The sequence below is a fragment of the Malaya genurostris genome, chromosome 2 (assembly GCF_030247185.1).
Source record: "Malaya genurostris strain Urasoe2022 chromosome 2, Malgen_1.1, whole genome shotgun sequence".
Classification (NCBI taxonomy): Eukaryota; Metazoa; Arthropoda; class Insecta; order Diptera; family Culicidae; genus Malaya; species Malaya genurostris.
Genome location: NC_080571.1, coordinates 130617114 through 130641541, shown reverse-complemented (window position 1 = coordinate 130641541; position 24428 = coordinate 130617114). Strand labels below are relative to the sequence as shown.

Below are 24428 nucleotides of genomic sequence, written 5' to 3'. Positions count from 1 at the left end.
AAGATGAAATTATTCGAGATATACAGAGAAAATTTGAAAACGTGTTTGTAAAGGATACATCGTCGCCCATAGTAGGATTTGAAGCGGATTTAGTTCTGAAAGAAGAATTTTCAATTTTCAGGAAAGCTTATGACGTGCCCTACTGTTTGCGAGAAAAAGTCTTAGCTTATTTGAATAATCTTGAATATGAAAAGGTAATATCTCCTATCCAGAGCTGCAAATTGTCAGTCATGTCAAATGACCTTGACAGACTGACTATCAGGAAAATGATGAGAAGCCACGGTAAGGCACAAATCTTCAAATAACTAGGATAACGTGCCAATTGAACCGATTAGTTCTGATCCATGACTCCTGATACGATATGCATTTCATATTGAAAAGGCAGCACCTCTTCCTTAGTTTTTGTGCGACGTCTCTAACGATTTGTACCGATGAAAAAGAAACTTTACTTGTGATCTTTTACGCGGCGCGAAATATATATTTCGATCACTGCAACGAAACTGGGAATATACTATAGATAATAGAATATTTACGGATAAAATATAAATCGCTTTTTTTACTAACCTTTTTGTTGTCGTCTCACGAGGTGAACTCACACTGACGCTTACAACTTTAGAACACTTCTATAAATACAAACTCGAAATTTAGTAGATCTCCCAGAGGGGATCTCACCCCACTTCACCCTATATAATTCAATTATCAACAGGGCTTGCAAATTGAAGCAACGAATATTAACAAAAGAGTTTCACCCTCTGTGCTATTCAGACACATTCGTAAGTTAAGTAGAATTCACAGCGCAACCCAAGCAAGGAGAGCTGCTTCATTCGTTCATTAGTTCATGAAGATGTGTGCCAGCTGATGAGTATTCTTCATGAGGTTAGCATTTGATGAACGGTTCTTATATTGAAGATGTTGGCGGTTCAATGCATAGGACGCTGGTCTTGCAAGCCAGTTGGCGTATGTTCGAGCCCCGACCTGGATGGATTCTTAGTGTCAGTAGGATCCATAGTACTAGCCATGCAATGATTCTGTACACTAAGAATCTGCTGCGAAGTCTGTTGAAACAGAAAGGCCAAATTCCACAAAAGGAATGTAATGCCAAGGCTTTGACTTTCTTATATTGAAAATGCCTGTTAGAAAACTAGATTCCTAACTTTCAGTTCCGATGAATATTAATTGAATAAACATTGCTTTTTGTGTTTCTAGGATATAAACACAATATAATTATTACAAGGAACAAACTGATCGTTTTGAAAACGGACTCAAATGCAAAATTTATACTATACAATGTTTGAAATCATTTTGAAATGTGATCTATTTGGATCTTGGAGTACAGACGTTTTGTTCAAAAATGATTTCTGTAAACCTACATTAAAAAAATACGGTAAATATTGCCGTATCGTACAGTACTAACGAGAATGAATCCTTCATGTGTTAACTACACGGAGAACCCTTCGATCATAAAATTGCGATATCGCGATAGTTGATATAAATTAATTTCTTTTTAATTCAACCAATATGGTTTTTGATTTGCATATATTCAAGTAGTTGAAAAATATGTTGTTTTGAATGTTGTCAAATGCCGGAGACAGTTGAAAGCAAAACAATAATCGCAATGCAAAATCAACAACTTTTTTAGTTGAAATCTGTTCGCGTCGCTTCAAAATGTCAATGAAAACAACATCGATGGTTAAAGCGTTTGGTGAAATTGTGTTCATTCGAATTGAGAAATTTATGATAACAAGTGTTTATCTAACAGCGGTGGTGTGATAAAGTATACCTTGTTTAAGATGAAAAAGATTTGGTGACAAATTAGAAAATGTTAATGAATGATCATCTCGTAATCTTTCAGGTATGCGCAAAAATTTTATGCTTCAAATTCGATCATTGATTTACTTCCAGCAGACTGTTTTACTTGCATCTGTTTTATACCGATGATGATGTTCATGCATTAGCAATAAAACGCTTTTTGACATGAATTTGATTTATAAAAGTAACAGGAGCGAAGGGTTTCAAACACACAGAACGCGCTGCGATTGAATCGCGCGTTTGAATTGCCGTCGCAAAATTCCAATTCCCAGCGGTTGATGCACCCAAGCTCATATAAATTGACTAAAATTATCAGTGCATAGCTTTAGTTCAACCGTTTGAAGGCATCATCTTTCAATACTCATTTTAGGTAAATTCATTAATTTCGCCCCTCCGGGCACTTTTGCAGAATAAAAACGTTTTTCTACATCAATCATTTCCGATCGAAACGGAAGTATTTTTTTAGAATTTAGATCTTTACTGATCTCGACTTGACATGATCATACAAAAATCAAAATCACTTAGAGATCAGATCAGTTCTGAATTTGTAATGATAATTTATTCCTTGGTTAAGATCACTTAAAATCAAGTGTGATCGGTGGTTTTCCCAGCCCTAATGATATTAAATGTCAATATAAAATACGGTTTATATTTTTACAACGATATTTATTTCATGAATCTCAACATACCGAACTTATTTCAAATAGATCATGACGTGTATCAGTAAGTATATTTTGATTATTTTCGCAAATCAATAACATTGTTCGAGTTGATTCAACTAATTGCAATGTCTAGAACAAATAAAACCGATTTATTTTTCAGGTAACAGAATTTTGTTTCAATAACAACACCAGTTATTTCAACTTAAATATTTGTTGAAATTGAAAGGTATGTGTCCTTACTAATTGACAGCATTTTTTTTCCAAACAGATAAATTAATTGTTTCAACAATCGTTTCTGCTAATCGAAAAACAAAAACGACAGTTTAGTTAAAACAACAATCGATTAGTTGTACTAAATTTTAACCAATCGAAGTCAGAAAATCAACTAATATCCTGGTTGAAATGGGATCGTGGGTGGTATAAGACTGACAGCACAGGCAATTTACCAAGCGAGGGAACTGGTCTGCTCAGTAGCATATACTCTCACGCATCCAGTTTCTCTCTTATATAGGTCTCTTATCAGTTATGTCAAGCAAAGTTTTCACAGCGAGTTTTTTTTGTTGCTTCGTTCGTTTGAGTATTCATAATACAAGCCCTAATTATTGGCATATTGTCGCAAAACTGAAATGTAAAGGCGCTGCTTGTTTAGAGATGATATTTTCAGCAAAAGCTGTCAAATCGACAGGAAAATTTCTAATTATTCCACCTTTCCAACGATTTCTTATGAAAACGGGCAATTTCATTTGAAAAATCATAGTGAAAGTAGAAGAAAAAGTTTTTACTCTGAGGTGGTAATGTTGATCTTAGTTCATTGTGCGAAATCTACCGTTTATTCAGAATAGAGCATTAAACTTGGTTTGATATCATTTTTCAAATGCCTGGAAATAACAAATAAAGTATCCCAAATAAATAATACTCGATCGCTACACATTCTAGTATTCGAGAAATTTACATTACACTGGTTTTTGTATAGAAAAATGATGATCCGAATAAACCTAACCTCACCCAATTTCACACATTTCTGAAGATTTTCCATGTTTAATCGTAGTTTACAATGAAAAAAGTAGTAGTGATCACTTTGAAATCGATTTTCTTCTACTCCGAGTGTACTTTTATTGCTGATTGGTAATATAGTCAAAAATGTTACGTTTTTCCACATTGAGCAACCTTACGCTCACTGAAAATGTCCAAGTTATCAAACTTAAACTACTATTGATTCTATTACACAACATATAATACGAAAGCTGGAATGTGGTTGTTGAAAACCAGAATGAAATTAGTAAAGTATTAGTATCATTTAAAAAAAAATTTAATGAACCCAAGTCTACATACTTTATCTAAATTTTGTCAATTCTTTACTCTTTTCCATGGTTCTTATCTAACCGAAGGAAACTTCTTTTCCAAAAACTTCATTTACATTATTCCATTTGCTTAAATTTTTCAGTTTAATGGCTATAATTTGTTACAGCAACATCTGAACATTGAGCTAATTTAATGCTTCAATATCGATTTAAAATTTTTAAACATGGTAAGTCTGCTGGTTTGAAGTCACAGATGATTGGATCCACTACAAAATAATATTGTGTAACAAAAACATGGGTCAATCGGCCAAGTAAAGCTTATAATAAAAATGGTTATGAAAATAAGTATTCTTAAAATTTTGACATTTTTCTTTGATATATATATATATATATATATATATATATATATATATATATATATATATATATATATATATATATATATATATATATATATATATATATATATATATATATATATATATATATATATATGTATGGCCATCCCGTCACAACTCGATGCTTGATGCTACATGTGGCATTAATATATTACTTGTCATCAAGAGTTATGGAAGGTAATTAATGAATATTAAAGTAAACAACTATTTAGGTAACTTCAAACCGCAATAGCTTTCAGTGTTCCGCATTTTTAACCAGTTGAACATATGCTCCGATGATGGAAAGACATTTCATAATTATAAATTGGAGTTTATTTGTAATTTATTTCAACGCTGGGCTTGCTCCATTTTCCATTGATAGGAACACGGGACACGTTAAGGAAAGTGTAACGAAAATCTGCTGGTCAATATTGGTGCTTATTGTCCTTTTATTGAATTTTTGCTTCCAAAACAAAGCAAAGATTTTCACACACAATTGGCACGGGCTGATAATTGCTTTTTCTGAATGGGTAGTTTTAATATTGGTACTTGCAACCTTGACGAGCTCAATACTACAAGCCATACTATGCAGAAAAACACAAATATCTCTACTCCATGAGCTCAATGAAATAGATTTTATAATTCACAAGCACTTCACGACGAAACTTGCCGAGAGGAAAATATTGCGCAACACTTTGTTAAAATTTGCACTTCTGGGAGGAAATTACATGCTGAAAACCACAATTTCTGTTAATGAACATGATATTCACAAGGTGATTAACGATTTTCTTTTGGTGTTACCCATATTGCCAGTAATAGTTAGATTATTAATGGTGAGCAAAAATACATTCATCTAATTACATAACTAACAATTTCAGTTTTATTTTAAGCAAATTTTCTATATCGATTCAATTAATGAAAGACTGGAGGTTCTAAATAAAGAGTTGAGCTTCTGTGAAGTGTTTCTAGATTCACCGGTACAGAGTCGAAAACTATACGGAAAAGTAATTTTAAAAGTTCAGTTTACGTATACAAAAGTCTGGAAATGTTTTGCAAAAATAAATGAAATTTTTGGATGGTCTTCTATATTACTGGTACTGAAGCAATTTGTGTATCTAACTGTCACAAGCTTTTGGTGTATAAACAAACCTAAAATAATGGAAATTAATATACGGGAGCAGTCGGGCAAGTATTGTGCCATGCATAGAAATGGCATTGATTGTAAGATTGTTATTTTTCAGAAGCCGTGTTGGAAATAGTCTTAGTCATTAGTGCATTATACATGCTTTGTCATTCTGCAGCAGCGTGCAAGAAAGAGGTAAGATGTGAAATTTACATTTACATTTACAATTTAAAATCAAATCCACATATGATTGAACGTAATCCATAAAATGACTGGCTTTCACGAGAATGATTCAAAGATGTGTCCAATATACCCCACTTCTCAAGCAGGTGTGTAAACTTTAAACCCACAATCGTATTTGGGGTTTGCAATGCAAAAGTCGTTTAAAAACATTTTTGGTGCAAAAGCCAGACAAAACGCGTAGAATCTAAAAACTTGGTACAAACTTGACCAAGTATTCCGAAACACATATTTTTGCCCTCTCATATAGAACGGTTATGCAATCACCTAAAAAAATCGACTAGCAAAAAGGCCAAGTTTCATATACCATTCGAATCAGTTCGTCGAGCTAAGCAATGCCTATGTGTGTATGTGTCAAGTAATATAACTAGGTTCTCTCGGATATGGCTGAACCGAATTTGACAAATTAAGATTCAATTTAAAGGTCTCTGTGGTTCCATACGGAATTCCTGAATTCCATCCGGATTCGACTTCTGGTTCCGGAGTTATTGGGTCAAGTGTGTTCAATATTGTACACCGTCACTTAAGGCACGATACAAGAACCGTGAAAGAATTCCTAAACTGGACTCAAAACTACACCAATCGATAGCCATTATCAGTAGGCAGCTAAGTAAACCTATTTCAGCTATCTTGGTCCCCGGTTCCAGGAGCACCGTAAATAGTGGTCATATATTCCAACATGAACCTTACTCACTTTTCTCAGCAATTTCCTCAAACTGAGATTCATATGTAAGGTCTACGGAATTCCCGAATTTCATCCGGATTCGACTTCCAGTTCCAGTTGTGTTCAATATTGTACACCGCCACTTAAACCGGTGAAACAAAAAACGTAAAAAAATTGCTTGTTTTACGTTTCGCATTCAGCTCATCAGTGCATCAGTGACTGCTAATACCACCTCAAATTTTCTAACCTGGTCTTAAAAATACACAAATCGATAGTCATTATCAGTAAGCAACTAAACAAACCGATTCCGGCTATTCTGGTTTCCGGTTCCGGAAGTACCATAAGTAGTGGTCATATATTCCAAAATGGATTTCACTCACTTTTCTCTGCGATGGTTTGACGGGTTCCGGAATTATAGGGTGAAGTGTGTTAAATATTGTACACCGTCACTTAAAGCGGCGATACAAAAATCGTGAAAAAAGTTCTAAACTTGCCTAAAAACTACATCAACTCAAAAAGCCAAAGCCAAGCAAACCGATTCCGGCTATCTTGGCTTACGGTTTCCGGTTTCGAAAGTACAGGAAATATTGGTGCACAGTGGTCACAATCACGTCAAAACACGCGTTTTTTTGCCTTTCTCGTATAGAAAGGGTATGCAATCACTTGAAACCCCGACTAGTAAAAATTGTCACATACCATTCGACTCAGTTCATCGAGCTGAGAAATCTCTCTCTCTCTCTGTGTGTGTGTGTTTGTGTGAGTCAAACTAGTTGACTTAAACAACAATACAGTTTAGATATTCATCTTAGTGAGCCCGACATTTGTGATACGCACTGTAGGTATTATTCTGGTTAGCCCATGTGCTTTAGTTGCAAAAACAAGTTGCTCAAGCGGTAGTATATAACTATGAGAGTAACTATGATGAACTTAACTTTTCGTTCAATATCTTTGAAAAGTGAAGTCAGGTCTGTTCATTTTTTCGCGATATGAAAACCGAACACAAATTATCTAATTTGATTTTTGTTTTCATTGCGTATGTAATACTGTATTTCTGGAACGGATTCTTGATATACAAGATAGGCTGAACCGGTTCTACATTCTAGGCGTATTGGTTTATTTTTTCAATAAAAGATACATATAAAAGGCAATAAGTTATTGCCCTTCATATATACTAATCATAGAAAAACAATTTTTTTGTTTCAATTATAGAGGTTTTAACATCTTAAGGTCATTCGCCTCTTCGGACCAGAAAATCTTTCTGGCCCTATGTGCGGGGTTGGGAATCGAACCCAGGCGGGCTGCGTGATAGGCATCGACTATCCCATCACGCTATACCCGTCCCGTCCATGGAAAATGTTATTGATAACAACATTGCTTCCTCACTACCAAACATACCCATATTTCAATCTCATTTACCTCGTTTCAAGATTCGTTTTTTGTACGTACATGCGGGATTGACGAATACCAAATGAAGTCGAATAAAAAAATAGAAAAAAGAAATACGGTGAGATAATGACGCAATTTCGCCTGGACAATTTTGACAGCAGCCGGAATGCAGCCACCCTTCTGACAGTTGCCAGGATTCCTCACAAGCGGGTGACAGCCATTTGGAAAATTTGTGATAAGTTAAACAATTGTTTTTAAGTTACTTCGCTTTTACATGACAATGTTAAAATTTCGGCATCGCTTCTATAGCTACTAGTGCAACGTGGGCAAGTTGGTGATTTGTTGCACAATTGGTTTAGATATACTTAAAATTGTTCTATAGTGATTTTTTTAGTATTATCGTAAAACTTAACAGGTATAAGTTGCACAACCGATTTTATTATATTTAAAAATCTTTTTGAACATATCTAACATAAAAACCAATTCTAAAACAATTGTAGAGCCTTTCAAACGAGAAAACATGCCGAAGGCATGAACATTTTGAAATGCGTTGATATCGAGTTACTATTAGAGACCACCAAAATCAAGCTTATGCATCATAAATATTTTCAATGAATTTTTATAATTTTCAAATGTTCTACAATTATATTCTAATTATCAAAATACAAATTTTTGCCAAAGAATGCATATCTTCAAGCTCACAAACCTAAATGTTTTTGAGCAATTTAATTACAAAATTTATTTACATAATCAAGTATAAATATCTCGAAAATGTGGAAATATGTGGAATCAATTTCAACAAAGTTTGAAAGTAACGATAGATACTTCTTTTACATTAAATGAACACTATGAACTATCTTTCAGCATAGGCTTTTAGATATTATTATTATGCCAAACAATAATCCTGTAGCCTAATAGAATGGTTGGAAATTGATATAGTCTCAGGGAGCATAATATTGGCATTAAAAATGGTAGTAATCTGGTCGTAGTGCATGCAGGGCTGTATGAGGGTGTGCCAAGCATGTTCTCGTTTGTGTGGGTGTGCACTGAACTGCAATTCACTATTACTATTGGTGAACGATAGAGTTGCAGACTACGCTGTACTAACAGAATAGATTCAGAAATACTGACTGTCGTAAACAAAGTAAGATACACGTGTTTCAAGTTTTGAACTTGAGAGAAAATTTAAAATTTTCAGACTAGACCAAATACGTCTATCCGCTGTAAGTTTAGTTCACAGAATGATTCTAATTCTTAGGTATTAATTTCAGTTTCCCCTTTTCCCAACGAATTCATAATAAATCAGTTTCCATATCAACGAAGTATAGTTATTTATTGGAAAATTAACGGTCACCATGGTAAGGCTAAATTTCCATTTACAGTGATATCAGTTTTATCAGTATTAAAGTACATGTTTAATCTGCCGTGGCACTAACTGTGCAATTAATTATGTATTTTATTTTAATTATCTTAATGATATCAATTCATTAATCATGCATCATCCAATCTGGTATCGTTGAATATAATTCATCTTTACCACATGAACGCCACAGTTGTATACAAGTTTGCATCAAATTAGTTCTGCGTTTTGAGATAGTTTTATTTGAGAAATAGGTCTGATATAATAATCTCTCCTGTGTACTGTACACTGACCATTTTGTACGCGTTTAACTAGGTGATTTGAAGATTGTTTTATATTATTTCTCGATGAGCATTAAATTAGGTTCAAAGTTCAAATGACAGACTCTCATTGTTTACTTTTTTACGATTATTACGGTACTCTAAGAAGTCTATCTCTCTAATTATTTATAGAGACTAATAACTATTATCTTCTAATCTCCATTGAAGAGTTTATCGTACAATACAGGAATATTTCGCAATAATTGAAAGAAAAAGTAAACAAAAAGAAACTGTTGTTGCAGTAAGGAACTTATTTCATGACCATCGAGATTTAACAACCAGTAGGTTCGAAAACAATTAACTCAAGCGTCAATCAAAACACATCAACCAGCTTGATAAGTGGATGTCAATGATTATTATTGTTGTTGTTGTGTTTCACTTCGTTTTCCACAAAATTCACTTCTCAATGTTTCGTTCATTCTCTTCAGTAACATCACCATAATCGTCCACTAAAGGCCGCTTCAGTCGATGACCAACATGCGGGCCACTTCGTAGCCTGGGGATGTGTTTCCCGCGGACCCACAGGAACAAACGAATACAGCCACCATAAATACCCACGTCATCTGGACAATCCCCATGTAAGATCTATCCCATCAGCTACTGCCGACTACCAGTGGATCCCCCAGAGTTGCGATGATCAGCACACGGAATTCCAGAAATTATCCTAGTCCTAAATACTGCTAAGAAATGCCCTCCTAGAGCTAAAACTGTGCGCCTTATTTAATATATTGTTAAATAAAAAATGACTATTTTGTTTTAGGTACCGTTTCAAATCTATACATATGGGTATTTTGAAATTGGTTCAACGGGAAGGTTTTAAACATTGATGTTTCAGGTCACTATTGAACTCAAATTGGCGACTTCCAATTTATCGAGGTTAAAGCAAATTCTTACATATTATTATTTTTGGAATGTGTATGGGGATGTTTTGATCTATTTTTAAATCAAACTGGATTGTAAAGTAAATTTTGAAAATTGATGTTCAAAGGTATTTTAAAAATCAAGAATACTATTTCCGGCTTGTCGATGTATCATAACATCATTTCTATTCAAATTTAGCTACTGTATGAACTAATGGACGCAGTTGGAGTCAGAACTAAGTCTCAAAGCGTCAATTATTAAATTGGAACTCCGATTCTTTTCATGAAATGATAAAAAAGTTTCATGTTAGGATGGTCACGACAAGCGTCGCGAACTTGAACATCGGATATTCTACTTTGGGTATGCAAAGAATTTATTAGTTGAGATCTGACATCACGATACTTCAAACGACATGATCAATATCACGATAGCCTTCGCCACAAGCACAATAATTAGTCTCGGAAAGTTCAATTCGTAGGATGAAATCTCTACTCACGTCCAGTCCCCTGAACCATGCTTTGGCGATATTTTAGGAATAATTGAGTGCATCCACCGACCCAGATCATCTTTATCCCAAGAAGCTTGCAAGCTGGCAAGTGTTCTTTAGCGAGACGCGGTAAAGTATTCGTTGAACGCAATCAGTCGCTCATAAATTTCACCCTCAATAGCAACACACTTGGCTAAAACATCGACTCTTTCTTTGCATGGAATGAAACAATAAGCCGGGACTCAGGGTATAGTGATTTGATAATCATTTTTCAATATGTCGTTCAGGCACTGTTTTATTTTGCACAAAAAGAACGGTTCATTCTTGCCAGCCATGTTTGAGCGAATGGCTTCAATTGCACTCAAACTACCTGTGAAGAGGAAATAATGGTTTAGAGATAATGTGACGATTACACTCAAGCTATAATGAACTGCTGCTAGCTCTGCTATATAAACAGATGCAGGCTTATTGTTGAATATAAGAAACCCAGTAGTCTCTTCAACTCGTGATCCATCAGTGTAAAACATTTTCTCAGAGTCAACTAGCCTTGCTATGTTACTAATAACCCGGGGATTCAGTACCTCACATCTTATTAGCAGTCGCGATGAAAGCTCCCAAAAACGATCTTTCAATGGAAGCACTCCCGCCAGAACTTCAGGATTCATTGTATGTGTCGAATGCATGCAGCCAAAGGCAATTCGCAAACAACGATACTGAATTCGCTCAAGTTTAATAATATGAGAGTTTGCAGTAGAACGAAAGCAAATGCATCCATATTCCACCACTGAAAGTATCGTTGTCTGATACAATTCTATTGGATCTTCCAGATGAGCACCCCACCAAGATCCTGTTAATGTTTGAAAAAAATTTACTCTGTTAGCATTTTGTTATCAGATACCTAATGTGTGCTCCTCACGTGCATTTGAAATCAAAACACACCCCGAGGTATTTTGCGCGGGATTATGCTTTCTTAAAAAGACGACCAGCTCTGTTCTCTCCGCAGAGAATTCGATACCCAGGTGAAAAGCCCAAACGGACAAGTTATCAAAGGTATCAACAGCTGAACTGGACTCAATCCAGTAACTGAAACCACGCCATCATCTGCCAATTGTCTTAGTGTGCATGGGGTTACTAGACAGCTGTCAATGTCATCCACGTAAAATATAGAGGAGTGGACTGAGGCATGAGCCTTGCGGGAGACCCATGTAGCTTATTCTGAATGTTGCCAAATCGCCATGTGAAAAATACATGCACTTCTCTGACGAAAGTTTGTGCAAATATTTATTTATAACCGCTGGAATGTTGGTGTAGCTTGTCTGAAAGAACATACAGATGCCAATTGTTGTTTTTGAACGAAGGTAATTTGGATGTCAGATAAAAGCAAAACAAGGCAATCATTCGTCCCTTTATTTCTACGGAAACCAAACTGAGTATTTGATACCCAAGTGTCGAGACCTCGAAGAATAATTTTTTCGAACAATTTTCTGAAGCCAGACAACATGGCAATGGGTCTATATGAGTTGTAATTGGAAGCTGGTTTCCCCGGCTTTTGAATGGCTATAACTTTCACTTGCCTCCAGTCAGGTGGAACAATGTTTTGCTCAAGAAACTTGTTGAACAATTCCAACAAACGTCTTTTTGCGAGGTCGGGCAGATTTATCACTAAGTTGAATTTAATTTTGTCCAACCCAGGAGCTTTGATGTTCCAAGACAATAGCACTATAGAAAGTTCCATCATTAAAAATATTAATCTATTATAAAGATGATCTGTTATCATTGTAAACGTAACTCCATATAATTCCGTGCGAATTGAAATCTTCCAAAATCAATCGTGGAGCAGGAAGGGTTTCAACCATTTCATTACGCTGTCGTTGTCCAACTTGTGTTCTTGGAGGAATGTAAACCGAAGCTATACAATTATTATTATTATTATTATTATTATTATTATTATTATTATTCGTTTATTTAGGGCCTCGGCTTCAACCGTTTAGTCATTCGTCTAGGTGATATAGTGTTCGAAAGGGAGTTTGAGGATGAGTGGAGTGGGTGGGATTTATAATTACATTTCATTTGATATAGTTACATTGTATTGGATATAATTTTAATTTCGTTTGCATTTCATTGTTTTTCCTTGTGGATGATCCTCAAAGTTTTTCGTCCGGGGGTCGACTCTGTTAAGAAAGTAACCTGCAGGTGTCGTTGTTCTTAGACCGTTCGCTGTGGAGATAGGGTTCCCCTGTGCTGCTTGGTAGTAATTCTGGCTGATAGGTGCCGTTGTCCGGCATCTTTTTAGGGAGAGAAGTTTTCCACTATAGCTGCTTAGTTTTGCCTCGAGCTGGTCGGTGTCGGCCTAGTTGTGTGCGATATGCTTGGTTGCAATATTGTGTGCTTTTTTGCCTTTCTCTATAGAAAGGTATTAGAATTGCTGGAAAAACCGACTTTCGAACGGAGCCTCGGAGACCCATAGTGTTATATACCATTCGACTCAGCTCGACGAGATCGGAAAATGTCTGTGTGTATGTGTGTGTGTGCACTTTTAGAAGATATTTGAACGCGCTGTGACTTTTGGTTTCGGAGATATGATTGTATAAGTGACATAACCGACAAAAAGCGTTGAATTTGAACGCGCTCAATTTTCTCAGAGATGGCTGAACCGATTTTAACAAACTTGGGCTCGTTTGAAAGGTAGTCACAGCCATTTGATCTTCGAACTTGATCAATGGCCCGACAGTAGCTTTCAAACGAGCCCAAGTTTGTTAAAATCGGTTCAGCCATCTCTGAGAAAATTAAACGCGTTCAAATATCTTCTAAAAGTGCACACACACATACACACACACACACACACACACACATACACACAGACATTTTCCGATCTCGTCGAACTGAGTCGAATGGTATACAATACTATGGGTCTCCGAGGCTCCGTTCGAAAGTCGGTTTTTCCAGCAATTCTAATATCTTTCTATAGAGAAAGGCAAAAACCCTTCTTAGTCCACTTAGTGGAATTTTCATATATCTTGAAAAATCACCATAGGGGGGAGTACATGAAATTTTCGAAATCGAAAATAAATTTTTGATGCCAAAAGGCTTAGAATTGCATGAAACGTCGAGATTTAATGTCATCCCAAAAAAAAATTTTTTGAAAAAATCAACTTTCTGGGAAAGTCCCAAAAAGTCGATTTCAAAAAAAAAATTTTTTTTCGAGATGACACTAAATCTCGACGTTTCATGCAATTCTAAGCCTTTTGGCATCAAAAATTTATTTTCGATTTCGAAAATTTCATGTACTCCCCCCTATGGTGATTTTTCAAGATATATGAAAATTCCACTAAGTGGACTAAGAAGGGTTTTTGCCTTTCTCTATAGAAAGGTATTAGAATTGCTGGAAAAACCGACTTTCGAACGGAGCCTCGGAGACCCATAGTGTTGTATACCATTCGACTCAGTTCGACGAGATCGGAAAATGTCTGTGTGTATGTGTGTGTGTGTGTGTGTGTATGTGTGTGCACTTTTAGAAGATATTTGAACGCGTTTAATTTTCTCAGAGATGGCTGAACCGATTTTAACAAACTTGGGCTCGTTTGAAAGCTACTGTCGGGCCATTGATCAAGTTCGAAGATCAAATGGCTGTGACTTTTGGTTTCGGAGATATGATTGTATAAGTGACGTAACCGACAAAAGGCGTTGAATTTGAACGCGCTCAATTTTCTCAGAGATGGCTGAACCGATTTTAACAAACTTAGGCTCGTTTGAAAGGTACTATCGGGCCATTGATCAAGTTCGAAGATCAAATGGCTGTGACTTTTGGTTCCGGAGATTTGATTGTATAAGTGACGTAACAGACAAAAAGCGTTGAATTTGAACGCGCTCAATTTTCTCAGAGATGGCTGAACCGATTTTAACAAACTTGGGCTCGTTTGAAAGCTACTGTCGGGCCATTGATCAAGTTCGAAGATCAAATGGTTGCGACTTTTGGTTCCAGATATATGATTGTATAAGTGACGTAACCGACAAAACACATTGATTTTTACCGCTCTTATATATATAAGGGAGCCAAAATTTTGGGATCACCTCTATTTTCGTTAAACTCTAGTGCTCAAAAGTTTAAGCACCTCGAAAAAAGCCTTCATGCAAAATTCGAGCTAAATCGGACGTGCGTAAGGGGTGCTGCCCGGTGGTAAAGGTTTGACAATTTTCGATCTTGAAAAAGTACCATAGGGGAGAGTACATGAAATTTCCAAAATCGAAAAATTTTTTTGATGCCGAAACTCTTAAAACTGCATGAAACATCGAAATTTAGTGACATCTCAAAAAAAAATTTTTTTGAAAAAATCAACTTTCTGGGACTTAGAAAAATTTTCATATTTTTCTAAGTCCCAAAAAGTCGACTTTTTCAAAAAATTTTTCTTCGAGATGACACTAAATCTCGACGTTTCATGCAATTCTAAGCCTTTTGACATCAATTTTTTTTTCGATTTCGAAAATTTCATGTACTCCCCCCTATGGTGATTTTTCAAGATATATGAAAATTCCACTGAGTGGACTAAGAAGGCTTTTTTGCCTTTCTCTATATTTTTTAGATTAGCATCACTGTTCTCATACAAATAGGCAACGCAAATGTCAAGCACTAGTTTGGGAAAATGATGCTGACTGTGTGACATAAACGCTGAAGCATGCTTTTGTGAACTACTCGAATACTGGTGTCAAAATTAGTATCCAAAATTATTTAATAAAAGTATGAAACATGAGACTGTTATGAAAGAAGAGAAAGGCATTATCACACCATTAGGTGGATTAAGAATGGTTTTTTTAAACTTTGGGCTGCTTCATGTTGGTCGTCGACTCGATTTGCGTGATCAGCCGTTTTCTGTTTGGTGCTATCAGTATTTTTTAGCTGAATGTGACTGACTTATACTCTTGGCGATGTCGAACTGGATGGTTTGGGCCTCGGTATCGGAAATTGGTAGGTGGTAGGTGAGTCTTTATTTCAGGTGTCCGAGTGGTTATCTACTGCTGTCGGTGCTATTGGAAAAACGCTTAGATGTTTGTTTATGCTGCCGGTAGGTATAAATTTTTATCTAGTTGGCAAATGAAGTTAATTTCGATTTTGTTTTAGGTTCCTCTTGCGTTTTTGAAGACTTTCGGTCGTAATTTTTTCGGTGTTTGGTATTTGGGTTTGGGTATCTCAACGGCATTCGGGTGGGTTTGCGTCTCGGAGTTAGGTTCCTCTTGCGTTTGTGAAGATTTTTTTTTTATTTTGATTTTTCGTTGTCCGGGTTGTTGTTGAGTACCTCACGGATCGAGTTGGGAAGACTGTGATGTCTGGGAAGACCGTGACATTTGGGGCAGTTGATGAGAATGTGTTCAACTGAGAGTCTGACATTGCATATGGGGCAGGATGGTGGTTGACCATTTGAAATGGTGTGTGCATGGGTAATTCTGGCGGGCCGGTTCGCAGTCTGGATAGGGCCCGTTGCACCAACCGGCTGCTTCTATCGAGGTTAGAGGTTTGGATTTGATTGCGTAGAGGATTGCTTAGGCTTCAGCCGAGAATACTGAGCATGTTGAGTGTAGCCGAAAGTTGTGGTTGGATGTTGGGCTGTAGATACCGGCTCCAACTTGTTCGTTCAGTTTGAATCCGTCGGTAAAAATTTGGTGATGATAGGGGTAGTTCTCTTCTATTAGTCGGTGCAAGTGGGTTCGGACTACGTTTGATTGTGTTCCTGCCCGGAGGGTGCGGGTTAAACTGGTGTCGATGCGTTGAGTTTTGCAAACCATTCCCGGCGGCGGATCTGCTGTATCCTGGCAAGTTTAGGCATTCTGGTATTATTGTACGTTAGATGCAGGTCTTTGGCAATACTGAGTAATGTTCGATTGTTGCCTCTTGTTCTTTGTAGGAAGTCGAGAGTCCTCTTGAAAATGGTGATATTGGCGTACCATTGGAAGGGTATGACTCCGGATTCAACGCAGACGGATTGAGCGGTTGTAGAGAGGAGCTAATGTCTTCTGCATGCCTTCCCGGTTCAGGCAAGTGATTTCAATTCCATAGAAGATTCGACTGTTAATTAGAGCTTTGCAGATCTACGGTTCCATCTGAAGTGACTGAGGCTTATTGTTTTCATGAGTCATAGTCGACTTTCGCAGTTTCTTTTGAGGTTCCTAAAGTGATCGTTAAAGGTACGTTTACGATCGATTGTAATTCCGAGTATTCTGGGAAGGCGTTTAAAGGGAATATTAATGTTGTCGAGTCCGATTGGGTTTCCTGCGGCGACATGGTGGGAGTTGGAACAGTGAGCGATAGCGCATTTTTGTGGTGCTATGGAGAATCCGACGGAGTTCGCCCATTGTCCGATTTTTTTGACTGCGGTTTGTAATTTTCTGCGAATAAACTTCGGGTTCTTTCCTATTGAGACGATGATTATGTCGTCGGCGTAGACCAGTATGTGAAGCTTGCTTGTTATGCTCCGAAATAGTGGGATCATTGCAATTAGGAAAAGTATAACCGCTAGTGCTGAGCCTTGTGGTACTCCATTAGCTTCGTTGAAAATAGATAAATTGGTTCCTCCTATGGTAAACCGAAATTGGCGGTTTTGAAGATAGTTTCTTAGAAATGCACCCATGTTGCCGGTGATTCCTTGTTTTTGTAATGTGCGTAATACACCATCTCGCCATACTGTGTTATAGGCTTTAGCTATGTCTAAGATAGCTACGTCAGCGTGTAGGTTTCGGTCTATTGCATCCCGTAGAATTTGTCCCAGGGTTCCCAGGTGGGTTCCTGTTCCGTAACCTTGTCGCTGATCGAGCAGTTGGTTGGTTTCTAAGAAAGCTGACAGGCTGCGGGTTACCATTCTTTCCATGATTTTCCCGATACATGGGAGGAGACTGCTTGGGCGGAAGTCTTTGACGGTTCTGTTTCCTTCGCATTTCTTGGGGATGGGAACTACTAGGGCGCTTTTCCAATAGTCGGGTAGTTTACCTCGCTCCCATATTGTGTTGTAGCATTTGAGTAGTGCTTTTTTGGCACCCGATGGGAGGTGCTGTATGAGTGGGTAACTAATTCCATCGCTTCCGGCTGATTGCCCATGTGCTGAGATTACTGCATGTTGGAGTTCGGATCCTGAGAAAGGTAGGTTAAACTGTTGCCCGGTGTCTGGAGGAAACGTTGTTATGTTTAGTTTCAATTTACTTTTCTTGGTTAGGAGGGACGGATATAGGGTGATAGTAAGGTGAAGTAGTTGCCCATTTCCTCTGTCATTGTTGTGGGGTTTGTTGTGGTGGAGCCATTGGTGTTGGGGGCGAAGCCGGTGTGGCGACGTTTGCCATTGAGGGCGTTTACCCTTCTCCAGAGTTCGGTTGTGTTGGAGTCCGGCGAGATTCCTTCTAGGAATCGAGAACAGTTTGCCTGTTTTGCTTCCAGGATCGCTTTCCTGGCCTCGTTTCTTTTAATTCTGAACGTCTGCTCCTTGTCGTTGGTTGTGGAAAATGGTGGTGGGGAAATGATCGCTGTTAGCTAAATCGTCGAGAGCCTCCCAAGAGCATAATCTAGCAATTGAGGATGATGCTATGGAGATGTCAATTGCTGATGTTGAGTTCCCGCGGATGAACGTGATTCTCCCGTCGTTTAATGTTACTGCGTTATGGTCTTCGATAATTTCCATTATTTGGTTCCCTCGCTGGTTGTTTTCGCGTGATCCCCAACTCTGGTGGTGGGCGTTGAAGTCCCCCAGGATAAGAAAGGGGCCGAGAATATGCTCTATTAGCTTGCGTAGTTGGTGGTTTGAGTTGGGGTGGTTTTGTAGCAGGTATATCGAGACCACAGTTATTTTAATAGGGTACGTGATCTATCTAGCGACGGCTCTCTGTAGGTGGGTGGTGGTGGAAGGAGTCCAACTGTTTGGTAGATGTTCTCTCCATTTTTGGCTTCCCAGGTGTAATTATGTCCGAGCCATGCAGTGGGGTCAGAAGAGTCAGGTAGGTGTGTTTCTTGTAAGGCCAAGCATAAAGGGTTATTAATGCTGATTATTATTTGTAGGTCGCCTAACGAGTTTCGCAGCCCATTAATGTTCCATTGCAATGCATGTGTTGTTCGGTTTTTGTCATTTCTCCGTATTGGATTGTTGTTGGTGATGCTTTGTTGGTTGGGAGTATTTGATTGACTGGCCATCTACTTGTGTTTTTGGTGTCGCTACTTAGTCGGAGACTTCGGCGTCTTCGATGACGACTTCTTCTACGATTTCCGTTGCCGTTTGTTCATGTTCCGTTGTCATTGCTTCTTCTTCGGGTTCTGACAGGAGGGATAGATCTAAGTAGTTGGTGGTGGGCTTTTTGAGACCGGTGAGGATGTAGGAGATTTATTAATTGGTGTTTGATTTCTCTTTGGGGGGATTGTCAGATTCTCTTCTGATGAGGGTGATTACGGGTATATTAAGCTTTTCGGTATTGTTCTTGGCTTTGTCAGACTTGAAGCTAGAGGGCCCGTTGGATCTGGGTGGTTTGTTGGTGTGGGAATGAGCATTGGCGGGTCGATCGTTTTTTGTCGTGAATACAAACGAAATCAGACAGGCGCGTAGCCAGAGAAAATTTTCGGGGGGGGGGTTTTAGAACATGGTGATAAATCAACACATGTACAATTTATATCACAATGTTTCCCATGGGTTATAATTAATTTTTGGGGGGGGGGGGGGTTTAGAACATGGTGATAAATCAACACATGTACAATTTATATCACAATGTTTCCCATGGGTTATAATTTTTTGTTTCGGGGGGGGGGGGGTTTGAACCCCTAAACCCCCCCCCTGTATACGCGCCTGAAATCAGATAAAAACAAGCCTCTCAACAAAAATTGGATCAGTTTGGATTCTATCGCCACTGCGAGCAGATGTATTTTGTGTCGTTTGCAAAGCTAGTTTCGCTTCCGACAAGGGCGATTACGTCACAGTTGCCAGTCATTTGCATTGGCGAAAAAGCAACGGTGGAGAGCATTACACAAAATCAGCCGTCCTAATGGCTCTAAAAGTTTTCTAAAGAACTATTAGCATTTGTTGTTCGCAAATCGTAAGGAAATATCCTCAGTTTAGTGCAAATCTAGAAAAGTTTGGTTAGATTTTTGCACTTTTCGCTGTGTGAAATTCACAGTAATCGAGATCAAGTGAAGCCTTCTTTGTTTTTTTGCGAAAAATGCTCCGGAGTTTAATGTCGTAGAGAATAACGCAATTTGACCCTTCTGAATGCTAGAAACGAATCCCATATATCCCATCCCAGCATATTGATAGTTTCTTTCAATAAATTATGCAAATCCGAAATGAAATAATAGACATTCGGCTATTTTTCTAGCCGTTAAGTCCGCCCATTAGTGAAAAAGCTACAAACGAAATCAGGTAAAAACAAGCCTCTCAACAAAAATTGGATCAGTTTGAATTCTATCGCCACTGCGAGCAGATGTATTTTGTGTCGTTTGCAAAGCTAGTTTCGCTTCCGACAAGAGCGATTACGTCACAGCTGCCAGTCATTTGCATTGATGAAAAAAGGCGGGTGGGTAATGTCAGAGACATAACTGGATGTCGTGAATACGAAAAAACTGGCACGCTCCCATCACTTTCCGAATATCAGTTAGTTGATTGATTGTATGAATTGTGCAATTTTCACTAATAAAGTTTGAAGCGATGCACCTACATTAAAGTACAGATTAGTTACATTAAACAGCTACTATTCTACAGCTATATATTCAAAACTTGAAACAATTCCTTTTTAATTTGCCAATATAGGAGGCAAGGTACGACAACTTTGTAGTTTATTTTTATTGAAGCTATGAAGTTCGAAGATATCTGATTCTTCTTGAAATTTCAGTACGAAACAATTACAATGGCCTGGTCTGAAATGTATCGACGATCTTCGGTATGCAAGTCATTTTAATAATAATAATGATAGTAATAATAATGATAATAATAATACAGATTAATCTGTACGTATATGTATGTATAAATAAAATGCAGATTAACCTGTATATACGGCAACCCTGTATCGCATGGCATATTTTCACACGACCCCATACTAGTATAAAGATGTGTTCAACATCATCACATTCGCTTTCGCATTGCCGTTCGTAATTGAATGTGTTAGTGACGGTACAAATCTGCCTTTTTTCCGGTTTTCGGTGCCATCTAGCTGACGGTGTCTCGTACGTTCAGAGTAGCTGCTTTAACTCAAATGACGCTATTTCTCACATCACATTTCATTTTATACCTGCTACTGGTAACGGTGTAGGGACGTCCCCTTTGTTAGAATTCCTTTCCTGTAGGCAGAACGGGAAACAGTGAAACGATATAAAAGAGGGAGTTAGTATAGCAGCAGCCAGTAATACTAAATTGGCTGTCGAGCTGTTAACAGCATCTTGTGGGATTTTGTCGTGAATACGACTTACTTTACTGTGGGGTGCCTTTTAAAAATTAGCCATATGGAAGAATGGGCAGAACTTAATCGTGAATATCTCGACTTGTATTAACGGCAGTAACATAATTCTTTCACCATTTCATCAAAAATATGATCAGGAATTTAGAATAATATTTTGAACAGTGTAGGATAACCACAAACAACTAAAAAATTAAGTTTTCTAAAACTTTGAAAACAACGCTGAAAACTCTTTACTTTTGCTTGGCTTTTTCGCGCAAGGACGACGATTTTGAGGTTGTCAGACACATATCTTCATCTGAATGCATATAAAATGGGAACCGTGGTCGAAAATCGATCATTTCTTCTTGTGTGTTGGATGGAAGCAGGCGTCGTGAGAACGATTTATTATTTGCTATCCGGTCGTTGATGGAGCAATATCATCAACCAACAGCGACGGAGAGTGCACCTTCTGCGTGGTTAAAACCTCAAAGGCTCGCAGTTCTCATTTTCTTTCCGGTCGTCGAGGGAGTGATGCCATCAACCAGCAGCGACGGAGAGTCTTCATGTTTCAGGGCTTAGTTCCGGAATATGGGTTTAGAATTCAGAGCCTACGTGGTGAACTGGATTCTGGAAAAAGATTCCGGAACTGATTTCAGTTTCGAAGTTGTAGTCTACTAAAATTCAACTGAGTCTGTTCTAAGTTCTGAATCTAGTTCTTGAACTCAGGTCCAGTTCCTAATTCCAGAATTCTTCAAATCGGTTCTTTTACAGAACTTTACCACGAATATCTGTTGATGTACTTAGCCCAACATTTTTTTAGGCTATCGGTATATAAATAGGAATTCGTGATTCAATTTTCAACAGCGTGAAAACACCCTACAAATAATTGAAAAACAAACTTTTGGAAATAATGAGGAAATTTCATCACGTTTGCTTGCCTTTTTCGCATCCGGACGACGGTTTTGAGGTAGTCAGGCACATATCAGAATCTACTGAACAAATAGAAAAGGCAGTCTTTGAATAAAAACTGTTCATTTCTTCAATTGCTACAGACGGAACTGGATGTCGGGGTGAGGTTCTCCCACCAACTTCAGTCAGAAAAAAAAAACAAGTATAAAGAATGAAACGCTCAGGTCGTCCTCTCATTTGGACTTCGGTCGTCAGGAGGAGCAGTCGGCAATGAAAGTAGACCTTTTGCGTGGTGTAAAGCATCAAAAGCTCAGGTCACAGAGTCAGTTTTCAGGATAATTTGATCAGATTTGTGCAATTTTCGCAGTGCAAAATTCGCAACAGTTTTTAATATCTTAGAGAATTACACAATTTGTCCCTTCTGAATGTCAGCAATTTATCTTGTGCGGCATTTTGATAACTTTTTTCACTGAAACATTTAAATCCGAAACGAAAAAATAGTCATCAAAATTCTGTATGTTTCTGTTTAGAACAATAATTGTATACCCAAAGAATTATGTGAAATTTTCTTCACTATACTGTATACGGCCCATTTTTCAACCACTTGTAGTTTGTAGTAGAACTTTCTGCTGATTTGCTATATAAAATGCATAGTACCGAATTAGAAGCCATTAATGGAAGGTTCCTTTCAGAACCACCATTATTTTATCATAAAGAACTATACTGGTTATTTCGAATATTTAATTGTGTGTCAGAATGTTTAATGTAACTAATCTGTACTTTAGTTTAGGAGTATCGTTTCTAGTAGTGAAAAAGAGGAAAGCTTACACAATTCACACAATCGATCAACTAATTGATATTCGAAAGTATAAAGAAAGAGTGTCAGTTTTATTCGTATTCACGACATCCAGTTGTGTCTCTGACATTACACACCCGTACTTTTTTACGCAGAAACACGCACACAGGAGGAAGAGTTAAGGGCAAGGCAAAGTCCCGCTCGAACCGTGCTGGTCTGCAGTTCCCAGTTGGCAAAAATCAATTTGTTCAACTCTGTTTCACATGGCATATTTGTATACTAGTATAAAGATGTGTTCAAAATCATCACTTTGGCTTTCGCATTGCCGTTCGTAATTGAATGTGTTAGTGACGGTGCAAATTAATTTAGCTTCCATCTTGATGAATCTTTTGGTAGGAAATATTGAGATCTGAGATGGTTCTCGTGTGTGTCTTGTTTCAGCAATGGGTCTTGTTAGACTTTTTGGCTGCCTTTCTACCGATTTTCGGTGTCATTGTGCTGACGGTGTCTCGTGCATTCAGATCGGGAAACAGTGAGACGACAGGTCCTCGATGTTGCTCTCGTGTGTCTTGTTTCGGGAACAGTTGCTCAGCAAATGGTAGGAAAAATGAACCACTAAACTTTTATATGAATGCTCTTGTATAGATTCAGACATCTCGCGTTCTGATTGGCTGGTGCTTTCATGGGTTAAATCAAACAGGTTTTTCGATAGTGTACTATTGAAAAACTTCAATGTTGTTGCAATACACGTTCAAGTTAAAAAATTTCGATTCTATTGGTAGTTAGATTATATAAATCCTTCTACAGATCACTGAGCTATGAGCTTTCAAAATACGAGAAAGGCAAACGCGCCTTATGAATTATCTTCTTTGATACTCGTTTATACCAAACATTTCAGAAAAGTTTAATTTTGAAATATTTGAGAATATGTCACAGAACTGAAAATTTTATCATAAAATTGTGATCATATTTCCGATGGCGTGTAGCAAGAACTATGTTGATTCATTAGATATAACATGAGATATTCACGATCAAAAACTTATCACTCTCTCAGAGGGTAAATTTTGAAAAGGCACCCCATAATAAAGTAAGTCGTATTCATGACCAAACAACGGTGAAGAGCATTACACAAAATCAGCCGTTCTACTGGCTCAAAAATTTTCTAAAGAACTATTAGAATTTGTTGTTCGCAAATCGAAAGGAAATATCCTCAGTTTAGTTCAAATCTAAAACAGTTTGGTTAGATTTGTGCACTTTTCGCTGTGTGAAATTCACAGTAATCGAGATCAAGTGAAGCCTTCTTTGTTTTTGCGAAAAATGTTCCAGAGTTCAATGTCGTAGAGAATTACGCAATTTGACCCTTCTGAATGCTAGAAACAAATCCTTATAGCATATTGATAGTTTCGTTCAATAAATTAGGCCTATTGTATCATTGATCAACCCAGCGAATTAATGTTTTATTTATTGGAAGATTATAATCGGTTCTAAACGCTACACCAACACCAACCATATCAGTATCGCACTCACGTACAACAGTTCAGCCTGGAATTAGATGACGGAAGTCAGCGGCATCCATCGGAATTCGAATTCAACTCATCACTCTCCATCACAAACGCTTGCATAAAAGGTTCTTTTCAGAGCCACCATTATTTTATTATAAAGAACTATAGTGTTTTTTTAATAATATTTGTGTTTCAGAATGTTAAATGTAACTAATCTGTACTTTAGTTTAGGTGCATCGTTT

General features: G+C 37.6%; 1 protein-coding gene across 1 annotated transcript in view; it reads left to right on the top strand.

The window, feature by feature from the left end:
- The window catches only part of LOC131428831 (putative gustatory receptor 2a), a 70454-nt gene that overhangs the window by 3421 nt on the left and 42605 nt on the right, over nucleotides 1-24428 (top strand). Inside the window, exons 2-3 of the mRNA XM_058592875.1 lie at nucleotides 5040-5334; nucleotides 5391-5467. Of these exons, the coding sequence (XP_058448858.1) occupies nucleotides 5040-5334; nucleotides 5391-5467 (372 nt within the window). The remainder of the gene's footprint in view (nucleotides 1-5039; nucleotides 5335-5390; nucleotides 5468-24428) is intronic.